Source organism: Cricetulus griseus, chromosome 3 (genome assembly GCF_003668045.3).
Source record: "Cricetulus griseus strain 17A/GY chromosome 3, alternate assembly CriGri-PICRH-1.0, whole genome shotgun sequence".
Lineage (NCBI taxonomy): Eukaryota > Metazoa > Chordata > Mammalia > Rodentia > Cricetidae > Cricetulus > Cricetulus griseus.
Genome location: NC_048596.1, coordinates 2,031,258 through 2,057,500, shown reverse-complemented (window position 1 = coordinate 2,057,500; position 26,243 = coordinate 2,031,258). Strand labels below are relative to the sequence as shown.

General features: G+C 42.5%; 2 protein-coding genes across 2 annotated transcripts in view; one reads left to right on the top strand and one right to left on the bottom strand.

The window, feature by feature from the left end:
- Positions 1 to 14,909, top strand: part of Slc18a2 (solute carrier family 18 member A2) — a 35,229-nt gene extending 20,320 nt beyond the window's left edge. The window contains exons 10-15 of the mRNA XM_035441741.1: positions 4,751 to 4,829; positions 5,004 to 5,055; positions 5,934 to 5,997; positions 7,616 to 7,735; positions 7,870 to 8,003; positions 14,608 to 14,909. Coding sequence (XP_035297632.1) covers positions 4,751 to 4,829; positions 5,004 to 5,055; positions 5,934 to 5,997; positions 7,616 to 7,735; positions 7,870 to 8,003; positions 14,608 to 14,712 — 554 coding nt within the window. The 3' untranslated portion in view covers positions 14,713 to 14,909. The remainder of the gene's footprint in view (positions 1 to 4,750; positions 4,830 to 5,003; positions 5,056 to 5,933; positions 5,998 to 7,615; positions 7,736 to 7,869; positions 8,004 to 14,607) is intronic.
- A 3,168-nt stretch (positions 14,910 to 18,077) lies between these two features.
- Positions 18,078 to 26,243, bottom strand: part of Pdzd8 (PDZ domain containing 8) — a 62,575-nt gene continuing 54,409 nt past the window's right edge. Inside the window, exons 4-5 of the mRNA XM_027406865.2 lie at positions 25,778 to 25,940; positions 18,078 to 22,706 (exon numbers count right to left, since the gene is read on the bottom strand). Coding sequence (XP_027262666.1) covers positions 20,506 to 22,706; positions 25,778 to 25,940 — 2,364 coding nt within the window. The 3' untranslated portion in view covers positions 18,078 to 20,505. The remainder of the gene's footprint in view (positions 22,707 to 25,777; positions 25,941 to 26,243) is intronic.

The window sequence follows — 26,243 nt, the reverse complement described above, 5'->3', positions numbered from 1 at the left end:
TGCAGAGCACTTAGGCTGCTCTGCTCTTGTCCTCTCCAGACAGAGCCTGCATCTTGCTTTTTAAAGTCTTTGAGGTCAGTGAGGAGCCCCAGGGCCACATGAGATAGAACTCAGACTCCCTGATGCCAACGAAAGATCATTTGATGCAGGCTTGTCATTGCCTAGCGTTTAGCTGACCCACCCTGAGGCTCTGCCTGCCATTCACTTCAGAGGTAGGTTTGTCTCCTGGAGAGAATCTAATTTTACCTCCTGCCTCATCTTCAGTGTGACTGGGAAGATCCTCTTAGTGGTCTCTACAGCTTGGGACTAGTGGCTACTGCAAACACCAGACAAAGGGTACTGTGGGATGAGGAGTCTGGAGGATATTGTGCCTAGAGCAAGTGGCCCTTGCCCTGGAGCTGCCCCAGAAATCTGGCCTCTGGCTGGCCCTGTTTCCCTGTCATTTGGGGAGACACTGGAAATCAGGGTCAAGCAGACCTACTAATGACATGTGATTGCTCTCAAGAAATGGCTTTGGCTGTAGTTTTTGGGAAGGAATCGGCAGATGTCTATTCCAGACAGCTTCACTGTGAGCCTGTTTCCAGTACCTCCTCCATCACGTGTTGGGCAAGTCCTGATTTGGAGCTGTTGAGGATGGACTCTCTCTGTTGCTTCCTTTATACCTCAAGTTCAAAGCCAAGTGGCTTCTCCCAGACAGCTTGATGCTTAGGGGTTGAGTTCAGGGTGAGGCCTGTAACTCCCCAAATGGAAACTTAGGCCCTATGTAACAGCCCTAGACAAGGCTGAGGGCAAGCTCTTCTTGTTGGTCATCCTGGCATGTTTGTTTCGAATGTGATGTGAGAGGGTATGAGTTTGCCAGTCAGGGAGCCCATTCTGTCCTAACCAGTTGTGACTTCATAAGACATCCTGTGTCAGCCTGGCAAGTGGATATAGAACAAATGGGTTGCTGACCCTCTGTGGTTTGGAGATGCCAGGACTTGAGCCTGCAGGCCTCTCTTACTTAGGTCAGGGCAACAAGGGCCTAGTGTCACATTCTAGCTCCAGGCTCAGTCATTAGGGACAGCCAGGGAAGGGCCATCCGGGGCTCAGAAGAGCCTCAAGGACACACTACTGTCACCTGTCAGGCCACATGTCCGGCATCCATGATGCTTCATGAGAGCAAAAGCCTTTCCCTGCATGCTGCTCAGGGCTGAGGTAGGCTGGTCCCTGTGATGGATTTTCTGTTGTGACTGGAGATGAATGAGGAGCCTGTGGGAACTCCTGTCAGAGCAATATGCATGTGACATTGGATGGTGTGTACAGACCAGGTGTGACTAACACTTCTCACTCAGGTGGGTGGAGTCCTAGAATGAGTTATTATTGTTGGTGATGGAAATTTGTGTGGTGTAGAGCCAACTTCTGCCTGTGACTTCTCTTTGGAAACCCTGTGGTTGAGGGACAGTGGTCTCCAGTTCTGTGAAGTGGGTTTCCTCCCTACACCACATCCCCCCACCTTTTTTTTTTTTTATTTTGAGACAGGGCATTTCCTTGTAGTCCTAGCTGCACTAGAGCGCTCTTTGTAGAGCAGACTGGCCTTGAACTCACAGAGATGCTCCTGCCTCTGTTTTCTGAGTGTTGGGATTAAAGACGTGCACCACCATCCCCAGCTAGGACCTTTTTGGGGGATGGTGAGCCATGCTCTGGGGCACCTCCTGCTGCCACAATGGAGCTAGGCCTTGGGGAAACTGAGGTGGACCTGCTTGCTGGGGACTTATTATAGTGTGGGGAAGGCTAGCAGGCCAGGGTGGAGAATGAGGAAATGGGACTTGCATGGAGACATGTTATAGATGAATACAAAGTGCAGTCAGAGAGAGGTTAGTAACCGGTAGTTGATTAGGGGAAAATACTCATGCCAAGGGAACCCGTGACCATGTTTGTACCTAAGCAGGACGGACCCAGAAATGCTTCCCAGTTGGCTCAGGCTAGCGAGATAGAGCTGAGTGTTGGCCTCCCTGCTTCTTAAACCCCTGCTATGTACTGTGACCACACCCAAGCGGGCGTGGTCAGTGATACCTGTGATCAGGGTCACTCCCTACAACATGTCACTGGAAAAGCTGTCTGGAAAAAAAGTCTGTTCTCAGCTCTATGATGCAGTGTGACACTTGGGCCTCGAGTCCATTCTGAATGCACAGGGTGCGAGCATCGGCTTCTCACTGGGGTTCGAACCTTGCAACGTTCAGCTAGCAACCTGCAAGTTCACCTTGCTTTGTGTTTTCTAATCCAGTGCAGTTCTGCCTGAGAATCATGATGTTGTCTGCCAATGGCCTTGTTGCCCGTGGAAAATCAGGTCATTGTGTTTCTTAGTCCTGTGTGAGATTGGCACCCCTTTTCAGGTTAAGAAGATAGGGCTGCTTGCTGGCTTTTGAGGAGTCTGTCTGTGTCCCTGCTTGAAGATCTAACTCGAGTCAGGATACATTAGGAGTCCTTGGAGCCTAGCTGGGCCCTTGACACTTTCTTCTTTGTCGAGAAACAACAAGGGCTGCCTGTGGGCCCAGGTCAAGTAGCAATGATATACATGAGGGTCTGTTGTTTGGTTTCCCACCTGGTTCGGGAACCACCTTGCCTGAAATGAACAGACAGACACTATATTAATTATTAAATTGTTGGCTGATGACCAGGAATTCTTATTTGGAAAGCTCTGTCTTAATTATTAATCCATTTCCATTAATCTATGTATTTCTGAGTGGTCTTATCTTACTGGAGAAGGGTCCGGACCTCTTACCCCTTTGCATGGCATCTGACTCTCCCAGAATTCTCTTCATTTCCTAGACCTGCCTATCTTGTTGCCCTATTGGCCAACGGTGTTTTATTCATCAACTGATAAGAGAAACACACCCAGAAGGAATCCCCCCTTCATCTTTTTTATTTTGTTTGTTTGTTTTGTTTTTTGAGACAGGGTTTCTCTGTGTAGCTTTGGAGCCTATCTTGGCACTCGCTCTGGAGACCATGCTCCCCCCTTCATCTTAATGAACTCTTATGAGAAAATCTATTTCCATCTTATTTACAGGGTATCTCCTCTAACGTTGGATGATAGTTGGATGAGTGAGAGAGTGGTAGCTACCTTGTCAAATGGGATCTGGCCCTCAGAGTTCCCATAGAACACCCCCTTCAGTTTCATTTTGTTTCTCTGACCCGGAGGCCATTTGTTAGTGGCTGTTTGTCCTGCTGCTATTTTTCTCACAGTCTGCATTTATACACCCATGGCCCTTGGTTCCAGCTGGTCCTCAGGCAAAGTCAACATGGTTTCTATTACCCAGCAGCCCAACCTGGTCTGCAAAGTGTGGAAGGTTTGCCACAGACTTTCTGGGGTCAGGTTTTAATACTGTCTGCTTCGGAGAGTGTGACAAGCTGCAGGCTCAGGTTCTCAGAACTGTATCTTACAATGTTCTCATCAAGTCATGTCACAGTTCAAACACCACCTGATTCTTTCCCTCAAAGACACTTCCATGGTGACAGGACTCTTGTTGTCATTGCCTTTTCTGTAAGCTGATGGTGTATGGGGCACATGGCTGTCAGTAAATGTTTGCCCGATCAGATTATACTGACTGACTGTTTGGCCTCTACGTATTGCTAGGTGTGATGGAAATGATTCCCAGAAACATACGATTGCTCTCGGCTGTCATTTCCCAGAATCCTAGTTCTGATATGATTCTGTTTTGCGTTTTGATCATAGAACCCATTAACCTGGAATTCCTATTTCCTTAGAGGCTCAGGCTCCTACAGCTTCTCCCAGGGTTAATGGCTTAGTGTCTTATCCTTAAAGGGACAGAATCATGCCTGCTTAGCCCAGCACTTGTTGACCACACGCCATGTGTATCTGGCATACACAGATGGTGGAGAATGAAGCAGTTCTTACTGTTTGAGGGAAAGGTCTGGGATCCAGTCTAGTATATCTCATTTCAAGGGAAAAATACTGAAATTAAGAAATTGAAAAGAGGTCTCTTGTCAAGAGATTGCCCTAGTAATGAGCAGTAGAGCTGAAGTGGATAGATCCCCTGCATACTCATATGGCTTATCTTGATGGGCCTTTTGCTCCGTGCTGGCCACATCCAAGGCAACTTTGCCTTTGCCTGCTGGAACTTGCTCCTGGCTCATTGTCTCCCCTTGGAGAGCCATTAAGTCTTAGACATAAAGTATCTGTCAGTCAGTTTTACCATGAAAAATGACCAAGTAAGTTTTTTTCTCTCTCTCTCTCTTTAAGATAGGAAGATGTTCAGTTAATTGAGAAAAACAGGTCATGGAGCAGTAGTGTTATATAGTCCTCTTTTTGTGACAAAGCCCTGTGTGCACACATACGTGTGAAGTAGCTATGGGCTTTGGCTAGTTTCCACTGCTTTCTTAGTTTCCCCTGATTTTGTCAATGGCTGTGCCTTTTGTCAAGGATTACAGAAGTGAGAACACATATTTCTGGGCTCCCATAGCTGGGGATTGTCTCTGTCAGTCCACATGCAATGCTGCCACCAGACTCAGGTGGAGGTGAGATGTAGCTACCGATAGAGAAATGGTTTCCATTTCTGGAGCATCTTGGCAGCTTTCTGGGTCAGATAAGTCATGAGGGGTCCAGACTGAAACCGGATATTAGCTTCGTGGGTGCAGGCCCTAGACTTCATTTCATCTTCTCGAATCATCGCTTCAGTGTCTGTGATTATTAGTTTTTTCTGACGTGTGACTTGTAGAAGTACTGATAAGGTACCCTTTCATAAATCCACAGGCATTGCTTTCTTGCCAGCAAGTATCTCTTATCTCATTGGAACTAATATTTTTGGGATCCTTGCACACAAAATGGGAAGGTAAGATTAAACGAAACATTCATTCTATTGTTTGGGTAATAATGTGGTTCTTTGAAGAAACTCAGTGTTTCTGTCTTAGCTATTACAAGTAACTGCTGTGATTTTCATTGAAGATGTGTCTTGGGAAAGCACACCCTAAGTGTTCACTTATTGATGTGCTTTTTCTTTCACTAGGTGGCTTTGTGCTCTTCTGGGAATGATAATTGTTGGAATCAGCATTTTATGCGTGAGTGAAAGACTGCATTGGACAGGCAGTTGGGGGAGGGGAGAGTATATGGGACTGAAACTCTGGTTTTGGGTGAGACTCACCAGGCAACATTTTATAACACTTTGAGTTTGCTAATATTTGTTTTTTTTATTATGTTCTTCATTTTATTTCAGCTTTTAAAAGTTACTTCAAATGTTTCTGGAAAGACTCCAGGGAGTATCTCATTTAATTTTAGGTCAGATGTTTTTTAAAGCTGTTTTATCATGTAGTTTACCAACTTATTTTTTTAATTATCTTTTTAAAAAATTTTTAAATTTTTGTAGGTTTGCTTTTTTTTTTTTGCCTTTAAGGTCTCATTATGTAACCCAGGCTGGCCTAGAACTGGCCCTATCTGCTTTGCTTAATTCTTGCAAATGCTAGGTTTATGGGCATGGGCCACTACACATGACAGTTGTCTTAAATACTTTATGGCAGCTACTCTGAACAATAGTGAGATGTTAAGCAGAATAAACATATTTTAGTGGCCAAATATGGCTGTCTTCTCTGTGTCAAAGCTTAGGTGATGAAGCCATCTTTCAGAGGAGCCATGAAATTAAGTTTTCACAGCAGCTAGAATTTATATTTCAGGCTTTGTCATACATTTATTGATTGATTGCCCTGGAGATTGAACTCAGGGTGTCGTGTCATGCATAGTAGGTGGTATTTTACCACAAAACTGCACTCTCAATCTAGACTAGATTTTAAAGATTAGGATGGCAACCCCCTTTCTTCCCCTGCTCCCATTTCTTTCAAAAGGGAACAGGTCCATTGGGCCCAGATAGAAAGTAAGTTTAGGCTTTTTCTCAAGATGATTTATTAGACTCAATATCTTTTAGTGTATTAATTTCCTCTTACAGATTCCTTTTGCCAAAAACATCTATGGACTCATTGCTCCCAACTTTGGAGTTGGTTTTGCAATTGGTAAGTCACACGGGCCTTGTGCCTCAGTTTGGAACTGCATTCTCTCTAGAGGGAGCTCTCTTCTTGAATAGTGAGCAGACTATAGATAGGTACCAAAGCTCAGATTTCCAGAAGCCGAAGTGGAGGCTGCCATGAGATTAGCTCAAGAACAACCCATAGTCTAGGTCCATGAAGATGCTGTTAAAATCAGGTGGTGTGGCAGAAGCCAAGGGTGCCTCACTGTCTGTCACGCCCTAGCAAACGCTCGCGTCCTCATCTGTAGCACACTTGATTTAGTTCAGACCTGAGAGCACACCTTCCGAAATGTGGCTAGGGACAGACTTCCCATGTGCTTTTCTTACGAGGCTTGGTAAAGAAAATGCAGGCTGGTGAGGCTCCTCCCGTGCTGTGCACCGCAGGGATTTTCAGAGGCAAAGAAAATAAAACATTAGGGAAAGTCTGGACTAATGGTATACTTTTCTCACTTATACCATACTGATTATCATGATAAAAGTACTACATGATAAAACACTACTGTTACACCGTAATGTCAGGAATGTAGTCTCTGAGTGGTCCAGCAGAACGAATGAATGGGATATCGCCTGACCCTTTAGAGGAGGTTGGGCGACCCTGGCATCTTATGTCCCCTCATGGACCTTCATGCCATTCCTGCTGTGATTCATTCTTCAGCTCTTTGTTTAATTTCTACCTGTTAGGCTTTGCTCTACTGTTTCTGTCCAGCAGGCTTCACACTTCAGATGATCAGCAAATACTAAACAAATGAAGGCCATTTCTCTCATCCAGCTGCTGCGTGCCAGCCCGCAGCATGTGTTCATAGGCATCCGTTTACTACAATTAGTCACCAAAACCACTTTCAAAGCACCCTACACAGACAGACAGAAGCAGTGCTCAGAGGCTAGGCATAGCTGTGCTCATTCAGCTGGGATTTGCACCCAGAACTCTGAACACATGTGCTCTTTCTGAACCTTGTCCCTTGCTAGTCAAGAGGCCACAGCTTGTCACACTGGTCTCAGTTGGTGTTGGTTTTAGCCAACTGACCAGACAAATTCTTCAGGCTTTAGTTTTCTGAGCAGGAAGAGGTTTTCTCTCACCCTCTTTTGCATTCTAGTACTCGGGCATTTTCCAGCTTGGTAACTCTCATGGTCTAAGGCCTGGTGTTGGAGGTGGCTGGGAAAGAGGTTGACTGATGCTGTGTTAACTGGCGCGGGGAAGAGTGATTGAGAAAATAATGGATTAGCAAGGCGTCAGATAGTAGGCCAGGTTCCAGTGGCCGGTAATATACTACGTCTGTAGGACAGTAATAGGTGAGTTGCCAGAGGACTGGGTACCTTCCGCTTACCCAAAAGATGGCCCATTACAGGAGATTGTGAGGTGAGGTCATACAGCCTACAAAAGGTGGCCTAATAATGTCTCAGAATCTTGAATCCCATTCCTCTCTGAAGTCGTCTGCTTACTAGTCACATGCCAGGTTTGCTTCAGGAGTTTGTCATAGATGAGTAAGTGGCAATGCCAGAGGGAAGCAGCTGGCAAGGAATTGAGTTTAGGACACAGTCCCTGACATCCAGCCTGTCTCTGGTTCATGCCACTTTTCCATTCACTGTGCCTTAACTATCCACAGGGATGGTGGATTCCTCCATGATGCCTATCATGGGCTACCTGGTTGACCTGCGGCACGTGTCTGTTTATGGGAGTGTGTATGCCATTGCGGATGTGGCCTTCTGCATGGGGTATGCTATCGGTAAGAATGCTCACTCTCAAGACAACCTTTACTGTAATGCAGGGCAGATAAAACCTCCTAGGAATACAGAAGTCTTTACATTTTCTAGCCATGAGACATTTGGTTGAAAGTGCTAATTTTCTGTTTCTCCAAAGGTCCCTCTGCTGGTGGTGCCATTGCGAAGGCTATCGGCTTCCCTTGGCTCATGACAATTATCGGGATAGTTGATATTGTTTTTGCCCCACTCTGCTTTTTTCTTCGAAGTCCACCTGCTAAGGAAGAGAAAATGGTAAGGAAGCTGTTTTTGATGATTTTGGTATGGCTATCTGGAGAGTTTCTGCATAGTTCAATTCTAATCATACTTCTGCTTCTTTCCAATAGAAACCTTTAAACAGAGCACAGGCGAGCTCCTCAAGTGAGGGTAACTTCTTTTATTCACGTGATTCTCACAGTTATTTCTTTTAAGCCTCATGTTCATGAATTTGAAGAATGAGATTACTTTTGTATTTAGATTAACTTTGTATAGTTCTTGCCAATCAAATAATTCAATCTAATTGGCTATAGCTCTTGAACATCCTCTTGCTTCCCAGGGTGTGGTACCCGTTGCTTTTTTTCTATCCTCACAGCACTTGGTGATAGGTGGTGTCTTGGTCCTCACTGGGTGTGAGAGTCTGGAGATGTTCTTAGGAGTCTTCGTGAAAGTTGATTATATTTACACCCTGGGGGCACGCATATGAGCACAAAGAACTATGCAACTCTTATCTTCATGACTGGATCACCGTTATGGGCAAGCTGTAGAGAATAAAGTGCTTCCTTTTCGAACCAGTTCAGATTATTGGCTCTAAATCTGCAGTGGGAGATAATTAGGTCTCGTGCCCTTTCTAAGGTGATTTACCTTACCCAACAGAAAGAGCTCATTGCTGCTCTCGTCATCTGTCCTGAAAGTGGTATCAGATGCTGGTATTGTTTAGCTGAAAGGAGACTGCCTGGACTAAGGATGGAGGAGGAGCCCACAGGAAGTGCTGGTGTTGTGTGCAGGGACAGATCCACGGCTTCTCTGTCATACTCTTTTGGAGTAGATGAGACGAGATTTCTGTAGGTTTCCCCCTCTGATAACTGTGGATCACATCTAGGACTGTGAGTGTGCCAGGCAAAGCACTCTACTATTGTGTTTCATTTCTAGCCCCTTTTTTTAACCTTTAAAAAATGTTTTATCTTGAGACAGGGTCTCATTAGTTGTCCAGGTTGTCCTTGAATTTACTCTGTAGGTGACCAGACAGGCCTTGAAGTTAGGATCTTGCTTCAGTTTCAGGAGTAGCTGGCATTACAGCCCTGTGCCCCGAAGCCCAGCACAGAAGGGCTCTCCGACATGAACTGAAAGGTCCTGATACTTTGTCAATTCTTGAACTTCTCTTGATGGTTTCTTCCAAAAGCAAATTTAAAGACAGAACCAAAATTTAGATTGTGTAACCTATATTTGTCTGGGGAATTTTACCCTCACCTGTCTATTTACTAGAGCTTAAAAACATATTGATCTCTAGCCACTGACTCTGTGCCCTGAACTATATAGGATTTGACTAGAGACTTCAGTTTCTCGTGGCTGGGCTCCTAGGAAAGAGACCCTTGGGTGGCAGCATCTCTCCTCATCTGACTTCCTGCTTGCTGTCTGATTGTGTGCATCACTGTGGCACCAGTCTGGTTGACTGATAGAAGACTTTACCACACAGCGCTGGGAAGCTGTCCTTCTGTGGCCACATTATCAATAATTTGATTAAGGCTAATGAAGGTTACTCCCAAACCTTTTTGACCAAAGAAATTAAATTATCAGTAAATGTTTCTGTCACCCAGGAGACAGTTAGGATGTTAGGGCTGGTGAAGGGCTGGCATGGGCCTGGGGGCAGCTGCACTGGCTCCCCACATAGGACTCTGCAATTCTCACTTTTCTCCATTGCACTGGAAAATGATAACACCTCACAGGAGTGTTGTGAGAGGTAAGAGTCTCAACAGTAACTGTCTCCCATGTCCCCCATATACCCTTCCTGCTCTATCGAGAGCACTGTTCTACTCTGCCCACCCAGTAGCACAAAAAACGTCTTTGCTCTTCAAGGGAAGAGTTTCCTTTTGCTACTCAGACTCTGCTGGGTGGTCATCCAGCACCGAGACAGTATACATTAATGGCTGTTGTGTTATCTATCTGTGGCTTCCAGCATGAGCTAGTGGAGGAAATGAAAGAGGTTAGAAGGCTAGCTGGGGAGATGGAGGTGGGAAGTGTTTGTTGCCACAGCCAGTTGCCACAGTATTTTGAAAAAAAAAAAAAGATGGTAGAAAGTCAGTTTCTTCTCTTCTCTTAAGCCAGTGCTTTAGCTCATTTAAAAGATACTGAAGGAAGCGGAGGAGACAGTCCTGCAAGGGAAAGCACCAAGAATGACAGGTTTTCAGAGCCACTTCACTGTAAAATGTCCAAATCCTTAACCAGTGCCCACTGAGACAAATCATCAGCTCTTAAGATGTGCATTTCTCTGCTGTAATCAGTGCCCACAACTGGAGGGATGCCATTAAAGTGCAACGTCATGAGCCACCTAGTGTCAGGGACATGGAGGGCCGGAAGACATTCTTTCCGGAAGTACTTCCTGCGGGTACTCACCCTGCGGCTGGCTGTGTGAGAGGCAGTGGCCTACCGATGGCCTTTTGTAGGACTGAAGTCACAGCAGGCTGGGAATTGGTTGTGAGCATCACAGCTTTTCTTCCATTTGTATTTCTGCTTTCAAATAATGTAACTGATAAAGGCAAAGGGGGAAATCCATCCTTATTGCTCAGTCTCTGTGAAAGTGTAAGGCATGTGTATCATCACCGCCATTTGAGGAAAACTGCCCCCGTGTAATAAGACAATGTCACAGGACCCTGACTTCTCAAAACACCCCAGTGACAACAGCTGAGTTCCAAGATGGACTTTGGTTTTCAAGTTTAAGGAATTATCTTTAAAAGGTAGGATGTGACAAGGCAGGAAAGGAAGTGGTCTATGGATAGCAGACAGCTTTAAGTGTATGGCTGCCTAAGGTCCTTCTAGCTTAGACCCCAGTTCGGTGCTGAGGAGATAGTTCAATTGGTAAAACTAGGTGCCACAAGAAGAGCCAAGTTCAGATCCCCAGCACCCATGTGAACGTCAGGCAGGTGTAGTGGCCCACCTATAACCTCAGCAAGGAAGGCTGAGCAGAGGATCCCTGGAGCAAGCTGGCTGGCTAACTAGCCAAATTGGCAAACTCTGGCTTCAAGTGAGAGAGACCTTTCCTCAATATATAAAGTGAAGCACAAAGATAACCTGGTGTCAACCTCTGGCCTTTACAAGTGAATACACACACACACACACACACACACACACACACACACACACACACACACGCACGTGCACCTAAGCACCCATACACATGTGAAAGTTTACACACGTAAAATACACTTAAAAAGGATTTTTGTCCATGGACTAGGCAAAGATGGGGTATCTAGTAGATGAGAATATACATGAGGTGTAAATTATAATTTACTCGTAGACAGTCCCTTTTCTGAGCACTTGCATAGTGTATATAGTGAATTGCTTTTTTTTTTTCTAGTTATGTTAAAAAGAACAAAACTTTTCCACTAGAATGCATGTCTTTTCAAGTCTGACATTGGAGCACCTACCTTCTAAGCGTGTTTACTGATTCACCAGCCCAGTACTGACTTTTTACTATTCTACTTCATTTGCTCTGGTTTTTGTTCTTTGTTTTAAATTATCACCTTGAAGACCCCAGCTTTGCTCTGCGGACAGTGATGGGACCTAGGTATTTAGCAGGGACTTGGATGCATCTGGGCTCTGCTGGGCCTTTGGTGCCGACTCCTCTCTCCAGCTCTACTCCGCAGTGGTGTGTGGAGTGCTAGCCTAAATTCCCTGTCTGCTTTTGGGCCACTGGGCACTTGTCCCTCATGTGTGTGCATCTCTTTTCATGGCACACGATCTGGTATATTTAACCATATATTACTGCCCAGTAAAGCTTTTGGGAGAGGACATGAAGCTAGGTTGTAGAATCCATGAAACAGTATTCATGAAAGAAAGCTGCCTGAAACACGTAGGCTACCGTCTGTGCTGAAGAACTCTGATCACTTCTATCTTCATGGTTGATAGAAATAACCAGCACAACGAGGCATGTGTGTGTGTGGTTGTGTATGTTCCAGTGCCTGTGCTGCATGTAGAGGCCCTGGGGAAAACTTTGGGTGTTGTCCCTCAGGGGCTGTCCACCTTGGTTTTTTGAGTCTCCTGCTGGTCTAGAGCGCACCCAGTATGTGAATCTGGCTGGCTGTTTCATCTCTCTCATGCAGGGATAACAAATGTATACATCACACCTGAGTTTTTCAAATGCAGGTTTTAGGGATTGAACTCAGGTCCTCAGGCTTGCCAGGCTTACCCATTAAGTGATCTCCTTAATCCCGGCACAGCTTTTTAAGACAGGGTCTGACTATGTAGTCCCAGCAAGTCTAGAACTCTGTGTAAGCCAGGATGGCCTCAAACTCACAGAACTCCGTCTGCCTTGCCTCCCGAGTGCTGACTTGAAAGGTGTGTGCTCCCACATCCAGAAACCTCCATAACTTTTTATTGAGTATCCATTCTACGTTACAGTCCAGGAGTTCCAGAGATTACCTATGGAAGTTCAAGGTGTTTGTGAATGAGGCCATGCTGGTCACGCTTTTTGATGTGGCCTTGCTGCCTGTGGGGGGCCAAGTGAAGGTCAGGAAGGTCAAGGCTCATGCCTGGTGCTCCTGGCTTGGGTGCTGCTTTCCAACTGCCGTCTCCCTTGCCTGCTAAGACGTCTGGTGGTCATGATCATTAGTGTGTTTTTTACCTACTACTCTCCATAATCTGATGTGCTTGTTCAAGCCTATCTTCTGCAAAACCTCCCATCTTTCAGGACTCACCTAAGCTCCCAACTCCTCTGCAGAACTTTTGCTAACTCTTAACCTCAAGGGAATCCCTCAAGGGACAGGTGACCCTGGGGAACCTGTCCATACCTTTGGAGTTAAGTCACTGGTATAGGACCTTCAGGGTAAGTTCATATACACAGTAGGTGCCCTAGAAATCCAGGCCAGCTGATGACTGCTAGTCTTACATAATGTATCGTCACCAAGGTAGTGTTCTGGGGGCTGTTGACAGCACTGTCACTGTGAAGGTTAGGATACCTAGAATTTCATTTTTAACTTGTTCACTCGACCCCCCCCCCCAATGAAATATACGTCTGTTGCCTCAACTATTTTGGTATTTTGGTAATCAAATCTTTTAAGTACAACTATCAATTCACTCAGCAGCACCACTGGAAAGGGAGTTGAGTTTGAAGCTGGCAGTTTGAGAAGACAGCCTGACTAGGGTCACGTAAGTCCTTATCTGTGTGTCACACAGCAGATCATTTGAGAATCTCTTGGGAAATGATAAAAGGGTTAAGCACTGAGTGTTCTTATCACATTTGCAGGACAAGCTGGGGATAACGAACAGACACCAGGACAGACTGCCACAGGCAGGACCACATTTTAATCCACTCAGATTTGTTGACCACACGTATGCATGCACGTACGCACGCACAGACACAGACACCCCTTGGGGGGATGGTTCCTATACAGGAGGGAGACTGCTAAGACATACCTGATTCTTGTGGCTTGCACGAGGCCTCACACTGCACTTCTCCAGCTGCCCCAGGATGCTTTAAAAAAGTGGAATTTGTCTTGGGGCTGCCTGGGCTTCTTCCTCGACACCACTATGGCTACACTGTTCGTTTCTGCACCCACCAGCTCTGATCTGTAGACTCAACAAATTTGAATCCAAAATGTCTAAAAATCAATTATCTGTACTAATTTGAATTTTAATTCAAATTAAATCACATTTTAAAATCACCTAGTTACACTACATATTTGCATTGTATTGTGTTGGGTACTGTAAAGACACTGTCCTACATAAAGGACTTGACCATCTATAGATTTTGGTGACTGGGAGGTGAACATCCTTTGGTCAATTTCTTTAAGCCTGTGTGCCCATTTTCTCAGTCCCCACCTAGGCTTGCTGTGAAGCTAAAGCTCCCACTTCTCTCGAAGCCCCGTTCCTGACAGGAGGTCAGCTGTGTTATCAGATTCCTGCTTGGTTCAGCACACTGTCAGCAGGAATGGCTACAAACACTTCTTGTTGAGGGGGGCTTAGAAAAGAATGCATGTTTGTTGGCATTTTCCTTTTGCAGTTACACTTATTTTTGGTTTAATTTTCAGAAACAAAAGAGGGGAGAGGACTCTTATGTGAGCATTTGTGCTAAAAGAGAACAGCTAGGAGAGAGATGGTCTGAACATCACATTTGTGAACAAATCCCTGGAATGTGTGACCTGGGAAACTATCTAAAAGGCCATGGCAAAATGTGGTCTTAACCTACCCCGCAAAACAATTGTGCCGCTGGTTACCATCAGAACAAAAGTCCTAACTAGAAATAATAGAGTGGATTTCAGTTCAGACTTCCCTCTGATTCCAGTAAGAGTTCCCTTCAAACATCTTCATCAAGTTTCCTGCTGTGGCAGTCTGTAAAACGGCAGCTGGACGCAATGCCGTCTCCAGCTCCCGACCCTCAAGACTCAGTTTAACTTTTCTTAGACCTAGTCCACCAACCCTGTTTCACAAAACTGAACTGCTACCTCCTCCAACAGGTGCCATGGAAACATCCCCGAGACCACTTTACTTCTTATTACCTAAAACTTTTCACTAAGTGGAGAATTCAAGGTCTTCGAGGTCAAGACATGGCAATTGCTTTAAAAATATTAACCCTTAACAGCAGTGGGTTAAAACCATTTTATCTTTACAAAACAAGAAGCTAATGTGCTTGCTATTTTACTTTCAGGCTATCCTCATGGACCACAACTGCCCCATTAAAACAAAAATGTACACTCAGAATAATGTCCAGTCATATCCCATCGGTGACGATGAAGAATCTGAAAGTGACTGAGACCCCCTGAAGTTGCCAAGTGTTTTAACTGTGTAGCAGTGTTTCCAGTGAACTGACTCGTGTGGAGCTGTCTTAGTCACACCATCCATTCCTGGCAAAGAGGAAAACAACCAAAGGTGATACTTTCTTTTCCATGGTTATGATCGACTGCCAACAGCCTTATAAAGAAAAAGCAGCTTTTCTAGGGGTTTGTATAAATAGTGTTGAAAACTTTATTTTATGTATTTGATTTTATTAAATATTATACAATATATTTTGACGAAATAGGTATATTGTAAATGTATAAATATTTGAATCCAAATCAAATATAATTTTTTAACTTACATTCACAAACACTTGGACAAAAAAATCCTATATTTTTTTTCTGAATACTGGTAATGAGTGTTTAAAGCACACATTATCTGAGACTCTCCAACAAGAAACTAGAAGTCTGAGAAACAGATCATGTAAGACAGTGCCATTAGGTAGCAACACTGAATGTGCTGTTATTTAACTTGTAATTAGTATCAGTGTATTTATGAGTTACAAGCGAGTCATTTCAAGCGCAGAGGACAAGACATTGTGTCAGCCATCTTCCAAACTTACTCATAAACCTTTGCTGGCATTAGTTTTCTATTATGACCACCCACCTGGAAAGGGATGGTTGCAAATTCTGTTTTCTGTGTCATATCATTGGCAGCAATCATTAAAGCCATCCAGGGGTTAAAAAGTAAATGTTCTGAAAGCAGAGAACTCAAATGTTGCTTTCTTTGACAGATATGTACTTGGTCTTGCTGGGTGAAAATCAAGTATGCACTTTATACAATGGCAAGGTTAAGCATGGTATGATTTATCAAACCTAGTTCATGTTTTGGAAAAGGGAACAAGGCTATCAAGCTGCTATGTGAAAAATCAGATTACACCTCTCACCTGCTTGCAGGTCATCCAAGTGTTTTTCTACATTTGTTCATTTTGAGTTGCTGTTATTTCTCTTTAGACTCCTAAAAGTTGTTCATATAATGTAGAAATGAATTTCAAACAAAGATGAAGGAATGAAATTATGTCTAACATGATTATGTTAAGAAAGATAATAGGGTGGTCAGGACACTTTCCCTTTTTGAAGCAGAAAAAAAATCTACAAATATGTATGTGTTACTGTATCATCTTGTGTGCTGGGTAGAATAATTTTTCTAAGCATGATGACACTGATATACCTTTTCAGTGTGCCAGATAATATTATTAGTGACCATTATCTATAATTGCTTTGTATGAGATTACAACCTTCCGGAATATACACACTATGGAATGTCTCAAATTGTATGTGTTAATTCTGCAGCTGTGTAATTATAAGAAAAAAAAATACCTGTAAGTTTTGTTAAGCTTAATTGTGTTTGTGTGACTTTGGGCATTAAGAGAACTTTAGGATAATAACCCCTCAAACTTATTGGCTATTACATATTCTTTAGGAAAGTGGCTAGTACTACTTTTGCTTTATGAAACTTTCTGTGACACCTTGGTGATTTGAAATCTGGTGTGTTTGAGGGAAATGGGCTTCCTACTCATTAAACTACTGGATAGTCACACAGGTCTGCAACTCTGAAAGATGGTTGTAGAGGACTCTCATGTGACTAAAATCAAAGGGCAGAACACATACTTCTCCAGGACAGTTTCAGAAGTAGTGTGGTTAGAGAGGGCTTGTACCTTTTCCTTGCCCACAACACCATATACAATAATTGATGCTGATGTCAGTTTTACTTTTGAGCGTTCACAAGAACAATCAGCAAAGGCATGCCAGTCACTCAACTCCAGGGAAAAGATAAAACTGTTTAGAATTGTTTGGAGAGCAAAAGATAACTTGTTCCCAAGGGGAAAGTAAAGACATTTATATGACTAATATTCTGGGTACACAAGAATGAAAATAGGGTGTTTAATACCGTGCATGTACCAGAAAAAGAACTTACAGCTCTCTGATCGCTTTTAGAAAGTAGAGGTGGTTTTTGTTTGTACTTGGTAATTCAGACACAAAAATTTTAGTGAGGTAGCAATGGATACTCAACTTTCTTTTGACTGCTAAGTGTATCTGTCCTGGTTGTACTTTTTAGTTAGATTACTTAATAAATCTTGTTGAACACTGTGCTGTGCCTGCCTGTATTCTTTTATAAACCACTGCACCAACATTGTTGGAATAAAATACACAGACATTGTTTTGGCTGTAGATATTTAATTAAAAAGCATTCTCTGTGCTTGCAGGCATCAGGCAAAAGTCACTCCAGACTAGGGTGAACCGTCCTCTGGCTTTCCACTGTTTGTTTTAAATGAAACATATGACTTGTTATAATCTATCAGTGTGGAGAAAACAGTGAGTTTCTCTGGACTTCACCTCAAATATTGTTCTAATTGCTGTGAACAGATAATTACCCTGAACACCTAGCCACTTGACAGAACAGGCCCTGCAAGATGTAGAAATTAGGATCATTTTGAGTAGGATAGTTCCCAGGACTAGGGGGGCCTGCTGTTTTATTCATACCTTAAGGAACATCAAGGGACCAAACAAGATGAAGGAACCAATCCCCTTTCCACCATTATTTGCTTTTGGGGGGAGGGGATAAGGAAAGCCATTACCTCAATTTAGAAATTAAGACAATACATCTTTTAAAAATTGAAATGATTTCAAACTTGCTTTAGAGGACTTAAAATTTTATATTCTATTGTCTTACTATTAGAACCAAATATGTTACAAATGCCTTTAATTTTTTTTTTTTAAAGATAGACTTTACTCTCAAAGCCTTAGGCTGCTCTTTTTCTTGGAATAGGACAGTATCTACACAAGTTATAGTATTACTGAATGAAGTTTGATACTAAGAAATCCAGTACAGCTGGACATGATGGAACACACCTTTAATCCCAACACTCCAGAGGCAGAGAGGCAGGCAATATCTGTTGAGTTCGAGGCCAGCCTGATCTCTACAGTGACCAGGACAGCCAGACCTATGGAGAGAGACTCTATCTCAAAAAAACCAACACAAGAAATAAAAAAGAAACATAGCATATTATGATTGTAAAACAATAGTAAAATGTTGCTCATTTTGTCTATCCCAGCCATTTAGCTAAATACCAATGAAGAGAATACACTTTAAATAGTCTAATTTTTCTTTCCTGAGACAGGTCTCACTATGAATAAAATCTACTTATCATATAGCATTAGAAAAAAATCCATATTTCTATTTCAAAAGGTAAGGAAGCAACAGTAAAAATTTGAATGCTTTTGCAAATTTGTTTAGTAAAAGTGGATTGTTAGCTTGTCTGCATGGCCAAATTACACCAGGCTAATGCCACAGAGATGAACCAATCACCATGTTTGCAGATGCCATCAAATGAAGATATTCTTATTTTCCTTGGTAGTCTTTATTATTAGTTTAGCTATTGATAACATAGCATGGCAGCAAGATTACATGAGTAATGTAATATAATACAACCTTTAAACTGAAGCCTTATCCCTTACTATGCTCTAGGATATTTGGAGTTTCCCCTCCTTCCCTGCTCTAACGTACAACTGAGAAGCCTCTACTGTCTCTCCCAATAGAAAAATATTGCACTACATTTAAAGGTCTATTTTACAAACACCATTAGCAGCACTGTTGAGCTTTCCATGATTGTGGTTCTACAGAGATAAATACTTTAAAGCACGAGTAGATTCTCAGAACTAAAGCTTTGCATTATTTCTACAGCTCTTTCAAATGGATCAGTGCAGGAGCATGCTTGGGCACCACTGAAACTTCCATGGTTTGATCCATAAGCACACCAGCCACTTACAGACACATCACCTTCAGTAGTAATGGCAAGTTACTGTTTACAAGATGAAACATGGCTCTATATCAGGCAGACTGTTTCAAGCATAAGATGCGGGACAACATTTTAGCTTCTGGGGTTTGTTGTGGAAAGTTTTCTGTTGTGCTGTTCTTTTGAATTGTGAGCATGCTTAAATAAACAATTAAAAAAAGCAGGGGGTGGGGTGGAGATTACACAGATACAGTCTTTTCTATAAATCTGGCAAAGACAGGTTTGTGTTCTAGTGTCCTAATATTTCATTTAATAATAGGGATGAGAGTTAGCTGTTGAGTTTAAAACTGTAATAACTGTCTACACTCAACAATGCTTTGCTTATGTAAGTAATAACTTTTATTTTTACTGTCTGTTCAAAGTGCTTTTTCAGTGATGCTCCTGTTTGTCTCACAACAGCCCCGTGAGGTAGAGAAGGTACCTTCAGAGATGGCGAAGCTGTGTGACCCTTTGTAACGTGCTCATGGCTGCAGAGCTCACTAAAAGCATTTGATCTTAAACTCCTGGTGGAGTTGGGGCTACATATGGGCCAGTCTTTTACTATTATACTATGAATTTTCCTGCAGCCAAAGAGCTGTTCCATAGTTTTAAATTCAGTTGGTTTATGTGTTAGCATAGTAGTTACTGTAAAAGGGAATTCTATTCTACAGGTATAACAGGCTCAGGCTTTTAAAGATACATCGATAGGGGTCAAGCTCACATATTTCTCTCAGTTGTGTGTTGCCAGCATCCTTTAGATGAACCCAGTGCCACAGCAGGCCTTCATTTTGAAGAACTAGTCCCAAGGCCTATGTACACTGTCTATTTTTATTTTTCTTTACAATAAATGAAGATGGTCTAAACTACTAAGGTATTCAGAATGCCTGACATTCCTTTAAGGCCACAAGACACCAAATGATGTAGTAAACATTTTGTATAATTGCCCTCCACACCATATTCCTAAGTTAATTTTTGTTTTCAAACAAAGCCAGTTATCAATGCAGCCATTGTCAGAACAAGTCCTGTGAAACTTTAAATATCCTTGCACATGCTTTATTTCCTATAGGAGAACCAAAGATGAAAAACTCATCACGAGTGTTCATAACTTCCATTTAAAAGGAAAGCATCAACATTTGAAAGATATTTCAAAATTCTGATTACTGTTCTTCAGTAATAAAATCCTGTTATCCAATCTACAAAATTCTTAACCAACTAGATTTTGCATTTATCCTCTATTCAATACAACTTCCTCTAGCTAATTACTGTAATTTTACTATACTTCATTCAACTGCATAAAAGCCTTAAAAATATCACAGAAGCGTAAGAAGCAAGCAATATATGTAAAAAAAAAAAAAACAAAAAACAAAAAAAACCCAACTAAATCAGCATAACATTTTTAAAGCTGTAGGGTCTGCTTTCATTTATATTTGGCAACAACAACAAAAGAAAACAAAACAAAAAATCCCCCAAACCCTAAATAACGAAAACCTCAAGCAAGTGCAGCTGACAGACCTCACAGCACAGAAGAAAGAAGACTCAAACCTGCTCCCTCAGTGATCACTGTTGTCAATTTAGGCATGCAACAAATTTGCTGCTAGAACCGTGATGAAAATGAGAATGAAAACATTTCAGGACTCTGGACAGCATCTGACTTAACATTAATTCAAAAACCAGGAGGAAAGGAAAAAAAAAATGACAGTGAGACATCGCACATTCATAAACACAAAGTTAGCTTACATAATTAGAAAAGGTTAAAAATAAATTAATAAAACCCAATTCCCAGTATAAACCCCCAAACCATTAACTATAAGCACAACCCAAACAGCCAATTTGGTGAGCTCGTCATGTTTCTGCTGGAAAACCATCTTTCATTCTTTACAAGCAACTAACTGCAGAAGCAGGCCAAAGTGCACCTTTGAGAGAACTGAAACATGGCTGTTCCAGTGGCATTCCAGATGCATTTTGTCCCCAACCACCGAAAGTTTAAATAGTTTGTTACACAGACTCAGATGGGCCAAACAAGTCATCCGAGATACTGCTAAATGGCTGAGAGTCTATCAGTTGGCTTATTTCACTATCAAGGTCTTCTTCTGTATCGTCTGTGTACTTGTTTATTTTTTTTGAGTGCTGGTCCAAAGACAGGCTTTCTAAGGTTTCAATATCTTCAATGCCTGCTCTGTAGTGGATCATCAGAAGTGTCAGAGCTTGTAGTCTTTCACCCGATTTAACCAACGCAGCAGAAAGAAGGGATTTTTTCCTTGTATCAGTTGTTTCCTTTTCTTCTCTTACAAGGGAATTATTGTGTTCTAACTCCTGATCAATTTCATTCTGCAGTTTATCCAGCATGAACTCTAGCTTTTGGATCCTTTCTTCTGTTGGCAAGCCTCTATACAGATCACGGCCAATTTCTTTAACTGCAATGAAAACACTGTCATCCAGCCCCCCTTCCTTTCTCACTAGCTTTATTCCCGCACTGTGTCCTCGTTTGGAAGGACTGTTGGGACCACACACCTCTGTATCACTGCCTTCATTGTCCGATGTGTTGGGTGTGTGCTTTGGTGATGGTTCCACAAGATCTGTTCCTGGTTCAGAAAGGCGAGTTTTAGAGACTTGACGCAGATTTAGTAAACGAGAGCTAGTATTAATGATGTGCCTTGTCAAACCTGTTGTTTTATGAACTGACTTGTTAGCTTCCATCTCAGCACGAGGAGGAAGGCCCATGAGAGGTTCCTGTCCTTCCAGCCTGAGGGCTTTCAGTGTACGGTCTATTCGCCTCTCAGTTGCTCCACAAAGAGGCGTCTCAGCTAGACACTTTTCTTGACACTTTTTATGACAAACATAAGCACAGAACATACACTGGGAAGCAGCTTTTGTCCAGACTTTTTTCTTACAGTAATCACACCAAGTTGGGTTTTGGAACTGCGTATCTTGGAAACTATGTTTATTTTCTGACAAACTCATCTGTCCCACAAAATGCTCCTCTTTAGGGAGTGCAGCAACTTCCTCACCCAAATGGAGTTCTTTTTCTTTCTCTACATTAGGAACTATGTGGTGATCTGGTTCTCCTTCCTTCAAATATTTGAAATGAACAGTAATGTCACCATAACAAAATTTGTCATTGAAGCCCTTTTGCATACTCAGATTGCGTAGTGCAGTTCTAGTGACCATAGCCTTAGGAGCAGGGGCTTCCAGTCTAAACTTTGAAAGGTATTCCATGTTTGATGTAGCTAGGCATCCTAAAGCCACCTCTTCAAGTTTTAAACTAACATGACCCAAACAGATGAGGCCTCCTAACTTGAAAGGATCCTTGCACCAGAGCGCAATGTTCAGGTACCTGTGGCAGGCTTCTATGTCAAACAAGCAGGATGCTCTGGTCCTTGACCACTTTCCTACCTTATTACGATAAGGAACCTCTGACGATTCCCACATCTGATGGTCGTCTGAAGTGTCCTTAGTAGGCCCACAACTTTCTGCAGGAAGGTCCTTCCCCAGTTCTGGCTTTGCTGAGGACAACTTCCCTGCTGCCATGTCTTCCGGGTGATCCACACTCCTCCCCTGCTTTTCGGTGGGTTTCTCTGCCGGAGGAGGAGGGGGCAGCACCTTCTCTGGCTTTTCAGCAGCTTCTGGGTCTGCCTGAGTGGGGGCGTCAGTGGAAGGCAGAGGAATTTTCACCTGTGGTCGTGGTGGCACGGGTGGTTTGAAAGGGGGTCCTTGGGGTTTGGACACGGGTGCTGCTTCCGTGGACTCTGAAGCTTTTAGAGCTGATGGTTTATTTCCTTCTTTAGATGCAAGTTTCTGTGGTGGTGGATGGATTCCTGAAACTAGTTTTCGATTTAAAACTGGGGATATAGCGCCAAGGGGTTTAATGGAGAGTGTTGATGGCGTGCGTCTGGGGCTGTGACTTGACGGCTGTGCCTCCTCTTTCAGCTCTGTCTGCACTCTGGCGTCACTTGCCAGGTCTTCAAATTCAGAGTCCAGGTCTCTATTCTCAGTATCCACTGGCAACCCTGCAGCTTCCTCCTCATAACATGGCTGGCAGGTGCTTGATAGGAAGTTTTCTTCCAGCTGGCCCAGACTGTCTTGCAGCACTGCCCCTTGGTTACCCTGACCGACGGGTCTTTGGTAGTACACCAGGACTCGGTCCCCAGCCTGCTTGATGAGCTTTAACACCTGCAGGGTCGATGTGATTTTCACACCTGGTTTAAGATTCAAAAGAGAAAACATGTAAATTATTACATTAAAACTTGCCTGCACTGTCATTACCTCATGGTTATTTAATAAATGGAAGAGCCATAAGGAAACCTGAAAAAATATTTTACTTATATCTGCATTAATCAGCATGGTGTCCTGGAATGAATACTCTGTTACCCGGATGATACAAAACCCCAAGCAGCTGCTGACTCCTCACGGCTTCCCTCCCCTCTGGTCTTAAACAACAGTGTGTCTCAGTTGAGTGCTCACAGCGAGCAGAGACCTATTCAAACAGGGTTTCTACAGGATAAACCACACTTGGAATGATGGAAAGCAGTCGCTTCACTGAAGGAAATTCTCAAGTAACTCCAGGGCTTGTAAGCAAATGATTCAGATTTAGAAACCAATGTAACAAAATACTATACTATACACAGGCCCTATCTCAGATCCTGTTGATTAGCTAGATGCAGGGTGATCAGCCTTTCTGAGAATGGAAGAGTAAGTGGAAAGTTGTTTTAAAGTTAAACAAGGTGATTGCAATGCACATTGTCTTGTCCTGACTACAAATCAGCTGGCTACTGCCGTCTTCACCCACTCACTCAGCTGCCATTCCCAACTCAGAGCTCTGGTCCTCGAGATGTGGTACTCTGCTCTTCCTCCTCCTATCACTGGCCTAGACCACAGTCATAAACAGCCTTTAACTGCAATGTCTCACCAGACCTTTTCTGCTGTGATGCCTATGCTGCCAGGTTTCCCAGTGGAATTCTGGGCTTCCTCATGGTGCTTTTCCTGACTCAGCTTAAAAATTTTACTACTTCAATCCAAGAATACTATGACCCGGAAGCACAGCAACTCGACACATGCACAAATGAAGCATCATCTAATTAGCAATAGTAAGTAATCAAAGGCTTCATCGCAGTCCCACCTCTCTAACTGTGCATAGGAAACTTGCCCTCATTCATTACACCAGGTTTGCTCATCTAAATCTGGAATCTGGATCCCCCCCACAAGGATATTTCAAACATGCTCAGAAATTTAGAATGCAGCAAAATTAACTCTAGTTTTGAACCTAAACAAAACAATTTTATTTCTACGACTACTAATATCCTATTACTAAAACTATTGCAAATCCAAATGAATTACAATTTAAGAAATACCTAATAACATAGGGCAAAGTTTATTGCATATGTAAAGAAAGAAGAGTTACTAAAAATATATTGTAGGGCTTGAATTCTGTGGCGCTGGAGAGACAGCTTCAGCAGTTGGGAGTGCTGCTTTTTCAGAGGATGGAGTTTGACTCCTAAGGTCCACATTGTGGCTCATAATCCTCTGTGCCTCCTGTGCCAGGAAAGGTGACACCACCCTCTACTGGCCTCTGAAGACACTGCATACAAGAGATGCACAGCTACACGTGCAGATAAAACATGCACACACAATAAATAAAAAAATAGCTTTTCCATTATGTTTGAAACTTTAGCAACAAATGTGTATAATATCTGACTTTTTAATCAATAAAATTTGTACTTTTATTTTTATTGTTGGATATCTTGAAAAGGTAATTTTTGCTTTTCTCTCTGTTAATATTTGTATGGCTTAGACTTATTTACTTTGGGTAATAGGTATTTTCTACTTGTGTAATTGAAAATAGAACTTAAAAGAACCATTTAAAAGTTAAAGAAATAATTAAAAATAACCTGTAGGTAAGACCAAAACAGAATATTAATGCAAAAGCATTTCTACTGAACCCTGGTTTTGGCTAAAGGAGGCAAACTTTATAATCAGAGCTATGTAATGGACAAAGTCTACTTTATGTCCTCTTAAGTGTACATGAACCAGGAGCACTAAAATGAACTAGGGAGCTTGTTAGAAATGCAGATTATTGCCAGGTGGAGACCCTATCTTGAAAACCAAACAAACATGAAAAAACAAAACAAAACAAAACCCCACAACACACACAAACCAAACAAAAAGAGAGGAGACAGAGGACAGAGGGGAGAGAGAGAGAGAGAGAGACAGAGGGACAGAGAGAGAGAGAGAGAGAGAGAGAGAGAGAGAGAGAGAGAGAGAGAGAGAGATGCAGATTCTTGGACTCCACCCAGGTTTTCTGAATAAGAATGACTTCTGAATACTCTGCATGGTGACTGTGGTGTGAAAGGCACTGTGCATAACATGAGCAGAGGGGTTTCCACATGACAATGCTAACTTCATTGGCCCCCAGGTGCATAACTAAATCGTTTCCATTATCTCAATGTCAAGATGGGTTTCAAACAAATGCAGTGTTTCTCTAGTGTAACCAAGGATAACTACTTTTTATTGGGACCTACTCTACTTTATTGTCTTAGCCATGAAAGAACACAATATATTCTTAAAAGAACATTATATACAGTTTTGTTCGTTCAAAGCCTAAAACAGGTGGGCCAGGTACTACAAAGTCTGAAAAGGCCTGGATTATTTCTGTGCTGCTGTGCACAGTTGAGCCCTGCTGTTAGGTATATACATTCTAGCAAATAACTTGCCTGGTTTTTGTTTTTATTATTTATAACAATCTAGCTAGCAGGAAGGTATGTAGTATGAAGGTTACATATTTACAACAGATTTGGGTTGGATTCTGAGTAACAGCATATTAACAAACCACTGGCCTCTTATATAGTATGGAGCCTCAGAACAGTGTTGGGTGCACCCTTCCTCTTAGGAAAAGAATATTAGTCTCTCTCCTATTAACTTTCTAGTCCTACAACAAGATGCCAGTGGTGCTAATATCAGCATATTTAAGGTCATAGTGGTGATGGATGTACAAGAAGGAATTACTTACTCTTAATTTTACATTCAATAATAAGCACAGAGAAGGTGGGAAGGGAAAAAAAGAGAGGTTCTAGTAACGTGGTTTAAGGATGAAATATGTTAAAGATTTAGAGATTAGGACTAACTTGGCAAATGTTTTACAAGCACATTAGGGTATCTTTTACAATTCTGTTTATAATGATGTTTTTCTGTCATAAAACTAACAGATGCCTGTTTGAGGTATAGGTTGTAGTTTCTCTGTACACGAAAGTTATACTTCTCAGTGTGTAATTACCTCCAATAGCAATGAGCCGATCTCCTCGCTGAAGGTCTGCAATGGCAGCAGGTGAGTTTGGGGCCACAGTTTCAATTATGACATGCCCAGCATAACCATCAGTTGACTGAACAAGACGAAGTGTAAGTCCAACACTTTGTAAATTCCCTTTTATTAATTCAACCTTAATAAAGGGTGAAAAGAAAAGAAAAAACATTGAGATAACAGTAATACACCTGACAGCATCCCAGTCAGCCATGACTTTTGAAGCATGGTGACTATAATTACAGATAAATGAGAGATGAAGCAATTGCTGTAGCAATTTAAATGAACATACTTCCAGATTATGAACACTTGAATGTAGTCATAAAAACTCAGGTTGCCCATGCTGCAGCACATGGCCTCACACTCAGTGCATACACGCAGCCCCATGTGGAGGAACAGAGGACGACAGTGAGCTCAGCAGAGGAAGGTGTCGTAGGACAGT